Source organism: Canis lupus, chromosome 2 (assembly GCF_011100685.1).
Source record: "Canis lupus familiaris isolate Mischka breed German Shepherd chromosome 2, alternate assembly UU_Cfam_GSD_1.0, whole genome shotgun sequence".
NCBI classification, from domain to species: domain Eukaryota; kingdom Metazoa; phylum Chordata; class Mammalia; order Carnivora; family Canidae; genus Canis; species Canis lupus.
The window spans coordinates 43464181-43477179 of record NC_049223.1 but is presented as its reverse complement, the minus strand read 5'-3'; the positions used below and the strand labels follow the sequence as shown (position 1 = coordinate 43477179).

Below are 12999 nucleotides of genomic sequence, written 5' to 3'. Positions count from 1 at the left end.
TAATAAAGTCCTATTAATTTTCCCTTCTCAACTTAACATATGTTGCAATACCTTCTTGTTATTTTAACAATTATTTTCACATAAGATATTGAAGGAAAGTTGAGTCTTTTCCATGTATAAACTACCAACAATGCTTTTACAAAGAAATTCAATAAAGATTATTCCTTTCTCTTAAATTCTATTTACAAAGTTCATTTTTTAAAAAACTGGTTTTCATCTAACTCCATGCAATCTTGTCACCCATCTGTATACTTTTGGCTAGTATCACTGGAATTCTCTAGAAAATAACCCACCTTTAAGAAATAGTCAACTAATTTGCTTTTAGAAAGCTAAACAAAATCTTAAAAATTAACCTCAATGCTTTTAAGTAGTATTATCAGATATGAGCAAAAAATCAGAAAAGTCCATCAAGTTATCAAGAAATAGACACAAAAATAAATGCTGAGCTGAAAGATTATGCTTAATTACTAGTGAATGAAATTTTCACTATTTAGCATTTTAAGTACTAAATGTTAGCCTCTGCCAATAATATATTGCTGACATAATTCATCGACACAAAAACAGCCAGTAGGACTTCTGAAAACACACAAATGAACAGTCATTAATCACGTCTCAAGTAGCATAGAAACACATTTTTTTTCTTTCTCACATCCCAAAAAATTACATAACTTAATATTTTACAACTGTCACAGGCACACTCAAGTACCTTTAATTTTTCTTTTAATTTTAAATTATTAAGGATCTAGGGATAGATTTAGTATTACTCGTAGGCATTCAAAAAGTGATCCTAAGATCAAAACAATAAAGACATGATAAAAGCTACATGAAGGTGTTTCCAAAACTAATTAAGTTCTAAGTAGAATTAAACTTATGTAACTGTATTTTAAACAGTGTAATTACTTTCCCTCAAGGTATTATTTTTAGCTGGGATATTATGTTTAGACTCTTGCAATTTCTGATCTACAAAAGGATAGTTTCAGGGACAAACTAGTTTGTTTTTTTTAATACATATTACATTCCCGTTATTAAATTTTTACTTACCTGGAAGGAAGTAGCACTAGATAAGTTCTATTGAAGTCTTTCCTAAAATTCTCTCATGTCTTCCTCAGGAACATTGCTATTTTAAATGTTGCAATGGGGAAAACAGTATTTGGGAACCCAGGGGGGGGGAGGTGAGAAAGGAATAGTGAAGTGTAATACAATGAAAGCTTCATTGTATTCCTATGAGAAGTACTGGGAATTTAACAGTTAATCAAACCACAATTAACCATTTTCTTTTTTCTAATGCAGACACACTTCTTAGTTTACCTAAAGCACAGTAAAGAGTACATCTTCCTTTTAAACATCTTTTCAACTAGTGCTCAAAATCCTTAGACCAACCCTGAAACAGTAGAACCAAAATCTTTATATTAATACATTTTATTCTCATAGTTTCAAAAATGTATTTGCCTTTAAATCATCTCTAAAATTATTAAATTAACCAAGGATCAGTACCAATAGTATCTATAGGTAGTTTTATATGACAAATGCTCACTGACATTGATTTTTTAATTTACTTTCATTCTAGTCAAATCCAAATTATTCCTAATTTCTTAGAGATTCTATTTAACACCTTCCAGGTGGTTCTATATTCTTATGCAATCAGCTGTTCCCAGAAAAACTGAATAATAAGGAAACATACCTAAGAGAGGAGCTTGGGAGATTTTTTTGGTTGGGTATGTGTGTGTCTGGGCGTGTAGGCCTGGGGAGAGTGGTAGAAATACTAATTTGCAATACAGAAAAAACAATGCCATTCACATGGTTCTAACAAAAGTGTCTGACCACCCCCACCCCCACCCTTAAAAAGCCCTTAAATAAATCGGGAGATCAAAAGAAAACAAAATAATTCCCCAGAGTATCAACCCCATAAATACAATAAAGAACAGCACAGGAAGTGGCAAAGTTTAAAATAATGCCTTTGTCATTAGGACTAGTATGGTGTCACAAGCCACAATCCTTCTTTTCTTTTGGTAAGCTGATAATTTTCAATAGGAAAATACAAATGAACATGTGTTTAAGTTCCAAAGTGGATTCATCACCTTTGAATTTGGCATCAAATAATTAAATTTATTTTTCAGATATCAAATCTTCACATTTAAATTTTTTCCATTATTTTAAACTTCACTTGAATCTTTAAGAAGCTGTCTGATTTGTAATGAGTGCAGTTTAATCTTCTGTAAGATGCTATCAAATTAAACTCAGCAGTTTTAATGAAAAGGGAGTTATTACCCAAAAATGTCATTAAGCTTTGACAATCAAAAAGGCAAATAATTTCAATCATAGATTAGTTTCATAGGCAAATTTATACAATTATTTAACACTCTTTATGTATAACCATTTTCATACGTAAAAAGATTAATTTTATGTCATATGATGATTAGAAGTACTTAGTTTTCAGTTAACTAAGTTTTCAACTGTGAAAAACTAAAAATTAAACTAAGTTTTTGTTTCCTTAGATTATCAGGCTGCTCTTGAAATGACATTGATTCAATTACATTAACTTACAACCATTAAAAAACAAACAAAACTCATGAGTATACTTAATGTACTTATATGTGCAAATCAAGTATTTCAAATCAAACTCTCCATCCCTGGTATCCTGTTTTTAAAAGGTAAGTGCTACCTTTATATGTAGCTGAGCACTCAAAAACATATTTTTAAAAAGTTTAATTCTAGCCTGTTTATTTTTAAAAACACACAAAAAAAGGGAAATCTACAAATAACATTTTATACCCCTCAAAGATAGATTTAAAATTACTTACCCCATACACCTGCAGCTAAAGATTTATTCTGATTTGGTTCTCTCTCATATTCAGGATTTAAAGATGGCTGAAAGAAATTGGAATAAAAATAAAACAAATGTTAACACTGCTCACATTTTAAAAAAATAAACCTTTTCTAAAGTAATCTCAAAACCACAGTGAAGGGGCACCTCGGTGGCTCAGTTGAGCAGACTCAGTTTCAGCTTAGGTCATGATCTCATGACTTGTAGGATGGAGCCCTATGTGGGGCTCAGCACTCAGGAGTATGCTTGAGATTCTCTCCCTGCCCCCCTCCCTTCCACAGGCACACAACTCTCAAGCTTTCAAATAAATTAATTAAAAAATAATAATACAAGGATGCCTGGGTAGCTCAGTGGTGGAGTCTCTGCCTTTGGCTCGGGTCGTGATCCCAGGGTCCTGGGATCGAGTCCTGCATGGGACGCTCTCCGTGTCTCTCAGGGAATAAATAAAATCTAAATATACATATATATACACACACACACACACACACACACACACGTATGTATATGTGTATATATACACACACAGAAAAAACCTGGCATGATACAATCAACTATTAAAGTCTATTCATAAACCTTACTTTCAGCTCACTCTGCTAACAATCAAAATGGTTACTGTCTATTCTCACTTCTAGAAGGAAAACACAGAAATAATCTTTAAATATTTTTATCCTCAACTATCTGAGGATAATATGTGAATTTAAAAAAAGAAAAACCACAGCAAACTCAAGGCAATGTGGTCTTTGTACCAACTGGAAAAATTACTCTTTCAGCCTAAGGTCAAGAGGAAAGAAGAGAAAAGTCAGACTACTCCCCAACAGTTGTCAGGTTTTCATTGCTGCATGAATTAGTTAACACACACATTCTCCAAGCAAAGTACAAATTTTTATTTCAACAAGTGATTCACAGGATATTAAAAAGAAAATTGAGTTCAGCATTGAATGTGTATTCTAAAAGCTAAGTTTTAAGATCCCCAGTCAGATATTTTTCCATATTACCTAGCAACACAGTATACCTTAAAGGTACTTAACATGCTGAAAAAAAGAAATCCTCATGTATTTTACTTACCCACAAAAGTGAACTCTTAACACTATACTGACGTTACTGTGAAGTCCCCCCACACACACGAGTATGTATGCATACCAGTATGATTTCTTGATACCAACTAAATAGGACGTCAGAAGACTTTGGTGGAGGCTATAGGTGATTTCTAACAGGGCTAGGCCAACTCAGTAGTGGGGGTTGAGACGGTAACAATAGCAACAAGGTTTTATTGAGTGCTTGCTATGTGTCAAGACACTGTTTTTAAGTGATTTACTGCATTACTCATTTAACCCTACAACACTATGAAATCATACTATTATCATTACTAATTTACTTATATTACAAAAATTCCATTTTATGGCAACTAGTAAGTGGAAAAAATGAACCACTAAAGTGGGAAGGCATAGCAATTACACAGTTACTTCATTACAGGACCTAAGAATAATATTTTGTTCTTCTTTCTTCTCACCACTCCCCTGCCCTAAATCCAATCTATCAAACCCTTTGACTCACTTCCACCCTCCACCCAATTTACCATTAAACCATACCCAAAACATTATCTTCGCTAATCATAGCTACCCAGTTTAAGCCATTGTTTTCTCTGGAACTACTACAACTGCTTCCTAGCTGGTCTCCCTCCTCTCACTGTAATCCATTCAAGATCCAACTGAAATAGTCTTCTAAAAAAAATTTTTAAATGAAGGACGCCTGGGTGGCTCAGCAGCTGAGCATATGCCATTGCTCAGGGCATGATCCCAGAATCCAGGACTGAGTCCCACACTGGGCTCCTTTCGGGAGCCTGCTTCTCCCTCTGCCTATGTCTCTGCCCCCCACCCTTTCTCTCTCTGTGTCTCTTATGAATAAAATATTTTAAAATAAATATAATTTAAATGAGATCACATGACTTTCCTCCAAAGGGGCTTCCTCCTACTACATCTGTAATTAAACTGAATTTAAAGGTTTAAAATAATTGAAGATTATTTACCTTTATCTGCCAAAGTCCTATTCAATCAAAATCCCTTGCAACCTCTCTAACCTGGTTTAATAGTCACTACCCATACTGACCTTTTTATCCCTTAAACATTACAAGCTCACGTCTAACCTTAGAGGCCTTAGCTCACTTCTAACCTTAGTTAGAGGCCTTCCCCTCTTCCAGTTTTGTGTTTTGTTTTGTTTTGTTTTTTTTAATTCATAAGAGAAAGAGAGAGAGGCAGAGACACAGGCAGAGGGAGAAGCAGGCTCCATGCAGGGAGCCCAACGTGGGACTTGATCCCGGGTCTCCAGGATCACACCCTGGGCTGAAGGCAGCGCTAAACCGCTGGGCCACCCGGGCTGCTCTCTTCCTTCCAGTTTTAACAAAGCTCACCCCTTAACCAAAGTAGGTCCCAAATTAAATGTCACTTCCTAGGGAAACCTCTCCTGACCTCTCAAAGTAACCATCAAGTCACTTCTTGTCTAAGTTCTCTTGCAAAATACTACTTTTTACATCAATAATGCATCTAAATAGAATAGAAACTCAATGAGAGTAAGGACCTTCCTATCTTGTCCCATCTACCGACAACCACTCAAATATGTACAGAATGAAAAATGAGCATATACAGAAAAATAAACTACCAGGCATGAAACACAAGGCTCAGTGGGTTGAGTATCTGACTCTTGATTTTGGCTCAGATAATTATCCCATGAGATTAAGTCCTGAGTAGGGCTCTGTAGTCAACAGGGAGTCTGCTTGAGATTCTCTCCCTCTTCCTTTGCCCATCCTCCTGCTCCCATTCAAGCAGACTTGTGTACTCTCTAAAATAAAAAAATAAATCTTTAAAATAAACATAAAAAAATAATTGAACCTGTCAGGTCTGATTTCTATAGAAAACGAACCATAGTGATAAAATCTCCTGAGAAAGCCTTGATGCAGGCAGCCTGGGTGGCTCAGTGGTTTAGCACCGCCTTCAGCCCAGGGCCTGATCCTGGAGACCTGGGATCGAGTCCCATGTCGGGCTCCCTGCATGGAAGCCTGCTTCTCCCTCTGCCTGTGTCTCTGCCCCCACCCCCATGAATAAATAAGGGATTTCTCATGAATAAATAAGTAAAGTCTTTAAAAAAAAGAGAGAGAGAGAGAAAGCCTTGATGGTAAAATGGCACTTGTCAAAACCTCAGTTGTATTAAAATTATTAGAAACTTACAAAATCCTCAGCCTCAAACTGCTTGCGTTCTCTCTTGTCTTCTTTCCTCCCTGTTTCATTGTCAGGTATGCTGTTTTCATGTAGTCCTTGGCTTTTTCCAGAATGGAAAATACTGCTACGAGAACGGGAACTTCCACCATGGTATCCCCCTCGATGATTTATGTTTTCAGTACCATTTCTTCCATGCATCCGCCATCCATTTTTTTCTTTCCTTCCAAAATTACCTTTATTTAATAATGGTAAAGTATTATAAATTTAAAGATAGTTCTGTTTAAATATTCAATCACTATCAACATTCTTAAAAGATCAAGAAAATTATCCTTAAACTTTCATTTCTTAGCAAATTTTACCTCCATTAGGACGTCCAATACCAGAATCAAAGCCATCTGAAGAGTTGTGTCGTCGACGATTCACATCATAACGATTTTCTGTCCATGAAAAGTTTTCAGAATGCTTCTCAAAATTTAATGACGACTGAAACAAAATAAGCACATAGGTAAACATATGTATAAAACCTGGCTCAATTTATTTCCAAGAATTCTAAATGGCTAAGAATATTCTGTAGTTACTTTCAATACATTTGGTAACTGGTAACTTATTAAGATAGATTGCACCGTTGGTCTATTTTGTCTAATGGAAACCATTCTGAAAAAGTTTAATAACCACATATACTTACCCAAAAACTTTAAAAGTAAAATACTATTCTAAGGAAAACAAGGCAAAACTTAGTGTACTTCTCTTATGTAACAAAATATAATACTCTATCATATATTACTTGATTTTAAGTAGCTCAAGGTTTTCAACATCAGAAAGTCATGACAAATGAAGCTGAAATTCTAAGTTCTTCAGACTTATTTCCAAATTCCTCTTCCCCAAAACAAATGTTTGGGTTTTCTTTTAAATTATCAAAATAATAATATAGAGGCAGCTAGCTGGCTCAGTCTGTGGGGCTGGCGACTCTTGAACTCAGGGTTCTAAGTTCAAGCCTCATGTTGGCTGGAGGGATTACTTACGAATAAAATCCTAAGAAAAAAAATAATGTATAAAAACTATTTCTAAAAACTAGGAATCTATAGGGGCAGCCTGGTGGCTCAGCGGTTTAGCGCCACCTTCAGCCCAGGGCCTGATCCTGGGTACCCGGGATCAAGTCCCACATCGGGCTCCCTGCATGAAGCCTGTTTCTCCCTCTGCCTGTGTCTCTGCCTCTCTCTCTCTCTGTCTCTCATGAGTAAATAAATAAAATCTTTAAAAAAAATAAAAATAAAAACTAGGAATCTATGAAAACCTATAAAAAGTCACACCTATTTATAAAAGTTGCTGTTCTTCCCTGTATCAGTCCATTAATCTCTTATGATCATAATCAAAACTTCAAAACTCTTTTTAAACTTCCCTGACCGGGCAAGCCCCAGTGACTGAGCAGTTTAGTGCCGCCTTCGGCCAGGGGTGTGATCCTGCGGACCCGGGATCGAGTCCCGTGTCGGGCTCTCTGCATGGGGCCTGCTTCTCTCTCTGTGTGTCTCTCATGAATAAATAAATAAATAAAAATTTTAAAAATATAAAATAAAATAATAAGCTGCCCTGACCATTTCTCTGGACTGGACTTACGTTACAACTGCCTCTAGGACAATGAGCAGTGTTCTTCATTTGCAATGTAAACCCAGTGCACATACCCATGTCAGCCACTAGTCCCTTCCACAGTGTCACTTGCAGGACTTACTGGTGCTTCCCCCCTATTGCCCCCAGCCTCAGCCTCATGCTATGTATTGCACCATGAAAGATAGTCTCCTTGTCTCATACCTTCAGCCAGCATACATGAAACACTAACACATTACCACAGTAGCCTCCAAGTAGGGTTAAAAAAGCAAACCATTCACAGCCCCCTAACAGTTCTGGTGATTAGGATGTAATGCTAACAGAACCTAAATTTCCTGGAAAAAAAACAAATACAAGGGTCTCCAGGCCACATTAGGGTGTAAACAAAGACTCTCAAGATTTTGGCAGCAAGTGCTGTCATCCAAGTGATAGGTGGAAGCAAGGGTCCCTCAATGTGCTTAGCAGCTAACTGGCAAAGGGCAGAAGGGAAACAAGGTGCCCAAACGGTGCTTTAGGTTTTTTAACTCTCCCAAGTTAGATGATTGGATTTCTTATTATGACAACGGGGTCCCACCTGAAACGCAACAATACTGTTGTGGCTGCTGAGTCAAGGTAACTCCAAAGATGAAACACTTGATGCCAACAATGAGGATACAGTTTTAGAAAGATTAAAAACCCATTAAAAGAAAATTTAAGGTTACAGCCTACTTGGAAACAAAATAAATGCAGAACCTAGCTTCCTGTAGTGGAAGTGTTCTGTGCGCTTTGTACTTCCTGGTCCCTTTCTCTTCCCCACTACATCAACCTCAGCAGCTTTACTTTAATGAGAATGTCTAACATGCTGGTGTTTAAGAAGGGAACAAACTTTTATAGCTCTGCTAGACACACATGCACAATTCATGAGCTACCCACTCCCATGAGGAGACAACAGAAAGTAGGGGTTGCTGAAAATATTGATGAATGTGGGCAAAGACATGTCAGTGCAGTGCATGGCACAGGAAAGACCCCATCCTGGCAGTCTGCTGAAGCCAGAAGGTACACAGAGTAGGAAGCAACACCAACCTTGGGTGGAGGAATCAGAAGAGAAACAGTAAGTTTACAAACCATCCATGCAATCCCCAAAGGAGTTATTTTCTCCTCCACCCTGTACTTTCCCATATTCATTGATGAAGAAATCATGTAATCTCCAGTAAGCTTGATTTTTAACCCTGAAGTGCATGTACAAAACTTCTTAGTTTGTGCCCTGCACTGAGAGATAAGGTGCCCCAATGACTCAATTTAACTGATTTTGGAGTTTGAAAATTCAGCAGCAGGAAAGAGAAATTAGGGTGATCTTGCTGGTGAGGCTTTTAAGCCAATTCAACGTACTATTGTTTGTTGTGTCTTAGCTTGGTACTAATGTTACATGCTTGTACTGAAAATGCTCAAGATTCTTCCATTCGGAATACCACAAGATGACAGGTAATTCCTGTCCCCCCTCAGGTAGTCTAGCAAAAGCACTACAGGCTCCCAGAAGGAAAGAGAGAAAAGAGCAAAAAAAAAAAAAAAAAGCAAAAAAAAAAAAGCAGAGATATAGTAGTTGGAGGCTATTTTCCAGTACAGCGGTACCATGTGCCTGACATGTACATCCCTTTTTCAAAGGGAATACGGCTCTTGCCCTACTGTTGAGCTCTCAAAATGAAAGTGAACTCAGGGGATCCCTGGGTGGCGCAACGGTTTGGCGCCTGCCTTTGGCCCAGGGCGCGATCCTGGAGACCCGGGATCAAATCCCACGTCAGGCTCCCGGTGCATGGAGCCTGCTTCTCCCTCTGCCTGTGTCTCTGCCTCTCTCTCTCTCTCTTTCTGTATGACTATCATAAATAAAACACAAAAAACAAAGAACAAAAAACACAAAAAAAAACCCAAATCCTTAAAAAAAAAAAAAAAGAAAGAAAGTGAACTCAAACTAAGAACAGAAAAGGGGGCCCACTTGAACTCTTGATCAAATGTAAAGTATTTGAGAATGCAGCTGACCCCCACTGAGACATCTGTTTTGCATGAAATGACAACTACCCTCTAGGGTAAACCTTATCCCTTTCCTGATACCTTAACAAGCTCCCGGTTCAATAAGGCTCTCAAATCATAATCCCCTAAACGCCTGGGTCCGGTTCATTCTCTGCTGATTCAACCATGTTAAAAGAGGGCATTGTCCGTTGGGTGGCAGCAGCCATCTGACCCCAAGAACTCTGGAAGACCAAGTAGATTAAGTGTCATTCATCACAATGGGCTAAAATGGAGGAGGAAAAAACAACAACAACCCTGGCCTTAGGATAAGTCTAAGAACTACATATTTTATGTTTTTCTGCTTCTTGGGACTGTTGCCAATGTCCCAGTCATCTGATTGATCACCTTAAAAACTAGAGACTGGCATATTTCAAGGTAATTCTTTGGGGTTATAAACTGTGAAAATATTGCTGCTGCTGAGATAATCTGAATTACTCAGATACTTACAGTAGATTGCTGGCATAAAGAACAACTAAAATCAGAATATTGCTTAAGTCCGCAGCATGTGTCACACCAGATATTTAACTGTCCACCACCATAGACTGGTCACAAAATAGACTACTTTTTCTTCCTGATGGAGAAGCCACCTCTGCATGCCAGTCTGTGAGCCTGCCTAAAGTTGATCCATTTGTCCCACTGTGAAGGAGGCCATATTTAGATATGAAACCTTTGATCACTTAAGAGTTATCAACAGTGTTTCATCACTGTTGAAAATTTTCAGTTACAGTGTTGCTATTGCAATCTGACTGGTTAATAGGAATGTGACCCTTGAAATTAATCCATGTCATATATTTTGGTGTCACTTTTTTGGTGTTCCAGGCCATCAACATTCCAATAATAGTACATCTTTTGTCATAAAGGCCAACCTGCAATGCGTCAATATTCAAGTATTAATATTCAAGTTATTCTACACTCCATACTATCCAAAGACATCCAGTATCGTCAAACAAGAGGAATAGTCTCAGCATTCAACTCACAACAACCTATAAACCTACATTCCTCAACTCTTCATACACTTTAATGAGACAATTTGGTCAATGAATGTAGCACATCCAAAAAAGAGATCATCTCTTCTTAACCACTTCCTAGGTAGGAATTATGATTTAAAAAAAAATGAAGTTATTAATACTTTTAAAATACCAGGATTCTGCCCTGATTATTTCTTGACATGATGCTTCTTTCCCCTAAGAGAAAGTACAGGCCAAGCTACCTCTCAAGGTGATGGTCTGGTCAAAAAGAAATCTAAGGAATTCACCAACTTTTGTTAATAGAAGCTTTAATTAAATGCTGTATAAAACAATTAAATGGATTTGGTCCTAGTCTCTGTTAGAATAATCAGAGTGGCTAACAGAGTAGTACAACCATACAAAAATTCAAGTTTGGACAAGAACATGTAGGGCTGATCAGCTGATTGTTGGTACAGGCAACCCACCATGGGCTCTAAGCATTCCCTTCCATTCTTCCTTGTGTGCCAAGAATGCAAGGCTTCCACCACTCTTTGTATAGCCCATTTCTCAAGGTTATGTTTACAGTGAGCAACATTTATGAGATGACAGGTAACATCCATCTTTGGGACAAAGAGCAGGCTTATTATAAATATGGAAGATTCCCCACTCAGCACCAAGGGTAGTAGCATCCACCTGGACCCTTCCATGGCAACCATCAAAGGCTTTAGGGGGCATGAAGAACCACTGCCAAAATCATGCTTATCATGCTAGTAAGTAATAAAGTTCTTGGCCCTTGATCTAGGAATCTCATGTCTCCTGCTAGCACCTATGTTAGCTTACAAGTAGGATAAAACCCAGACCCTTCACAGATTGACACACAGCACAATAACAAGAAGAAATACAAGTAATAAGGCTAAAAAGGTAGATAGGAAACTGTTATTTGTGAATGAAAAATCCAAAATATAACAGAGTATGAACTAAAGTTGCTAGATACAACACTACCACAAGATGTATCTGTGACAAAGACTTAATTATAAAGCTTTTTAAAGTAAGTTCTAAAGGAGTAGTGGGGAAAAAAATTAAAACAAATAAATAATAAAGGAGTAGTGGAAAGGGAGGTGGGGGGGCTGGTGTGACTGGGTGATGGGCACTGAGGGAGGCACTTGGCGGGATGAGCACTGGGTGTTATGCTATATGTTGGCAAACTGAACTCCAATAAAAAAAATTTTTTTAATAAAACAAAATGGCAATAAACAAATAAATAGTAAGCTCTATGCCCAATGAGGCATGAACTCACAACCCCAAGATCAAGAGTCCCATCCTCTACCAACTGAATCAGCCACACACTCCAGTAATAAAGCTCTTCAGAACATCATTTAAGGGTACCTAGCTGGCTCACTCTGTGGAGCGTGTGACTCTTGATCTCAGGGTCATGAGCCCAAACCCCACGTTGGACAGAAAATTTACTTAATAAAAAATATATTACATTAAGTAAATACCATTTAAAATAGCCAACAAAGAAAATAAAATAGCCAACAAGTATTATAAGGTACTCAAATAAACCTAATGAAACATATATGCAAGACTGAAAAAAATAACTTTAAAGACGTTAAAAATGACACACATACATACAATACATAGTGTGTACAGAAGTACATTGTCATAAATCAGTACGAAAAGCAACCCGGGGGACTTTATCAAGAAAAGAGCTTTTGCACAGCAAAGAATACAGTCAACAAAACTAAAAGACAACCTACAGAATGGGAGAAGATATTTGCAAATGACCTATCAGATAAAGGGCTAGTTTCCAAGATCTATAAAGAACTTATTAAACTCAACAGCAAAGAAACAAACAATCCAATCATGAAATGGGCAAAAGACATGAACAGCAACCTCATAGAGGAAGATATAGACATGGCCAACAAGCACATGAGAAAATGCTCCGCATCACTGGCCATCAGGGAAATGGGGCCAGTGAGATACCACCTCACACCAGTGGGAATGGGGAAAATTAACAAGGCAGGAAACCACAAATGTTGGAGAGGATGAGGAGAAAAGGGAACCCTCTTACACTGTTGGTGGGAATGTGAACTGGTGCAGCCACTCTGGAAAACTGTGTGGAGGTTCCTCAAAGAGTTAAAAATAGATCTGCCCTACGACCCAGCAATTGCACTGCTGGGGACTGACCCAAAAGATACAGATGCAGTGAAACGTCGGGACACCTGCACCCGGATGTTTCTAGCAGCAATGTCCACAATAGCCAAACTGTGGAAGGAGCCTCGGTGTCCAACGAAAGATGAATGGATAAAGAAGCTGTGGTCTTATGTATACAATGGAATATTACTCAGCCATTAAAAATGACAAATACCCA

At 37.8% G+C, this 12999-nt stretch overlaps 1 protein-coding gene across 4 annotated transcripts in view; it reads right to left on the bottom strand.

The window, feature by feature from the left end:
• The window catches only part of GPBP1 (GC-rich promoter binding protein 1), a 72876-nt gene that overhangs the window by 21442 nt on the left and 38435 nt on the right, over positions 1 to 12999 (bottom strand). For 3 of the 4 annotated variants that reach the window (XM_038530637.1, XM_038530638.1, XM_038530636.1), the window contains exons 4-7: positions 6396 to 6519; positions 6046 to 6269; positions 2802 to 2868; positions 1682 to 1741 (exon numbers count right to left, since the gene is read on the bottom strand). In XM_038530637.1, the coding sequence (XP_038386565.1) occupies positions 1682 to 1741; positions 2802 to 2868; positions 6046 to 6269; positions 6396 to 6519 (475 nt within the window). The remainder of the gene's footprint in view (positions 1 to 1681; positions 1742 to 2801; positions 2869 to 6045; positions 6270 to 6395; positions 6520 to 12999) is intronic. The other variant, XM_038530639.1, reaches the window with a different exon arrangement.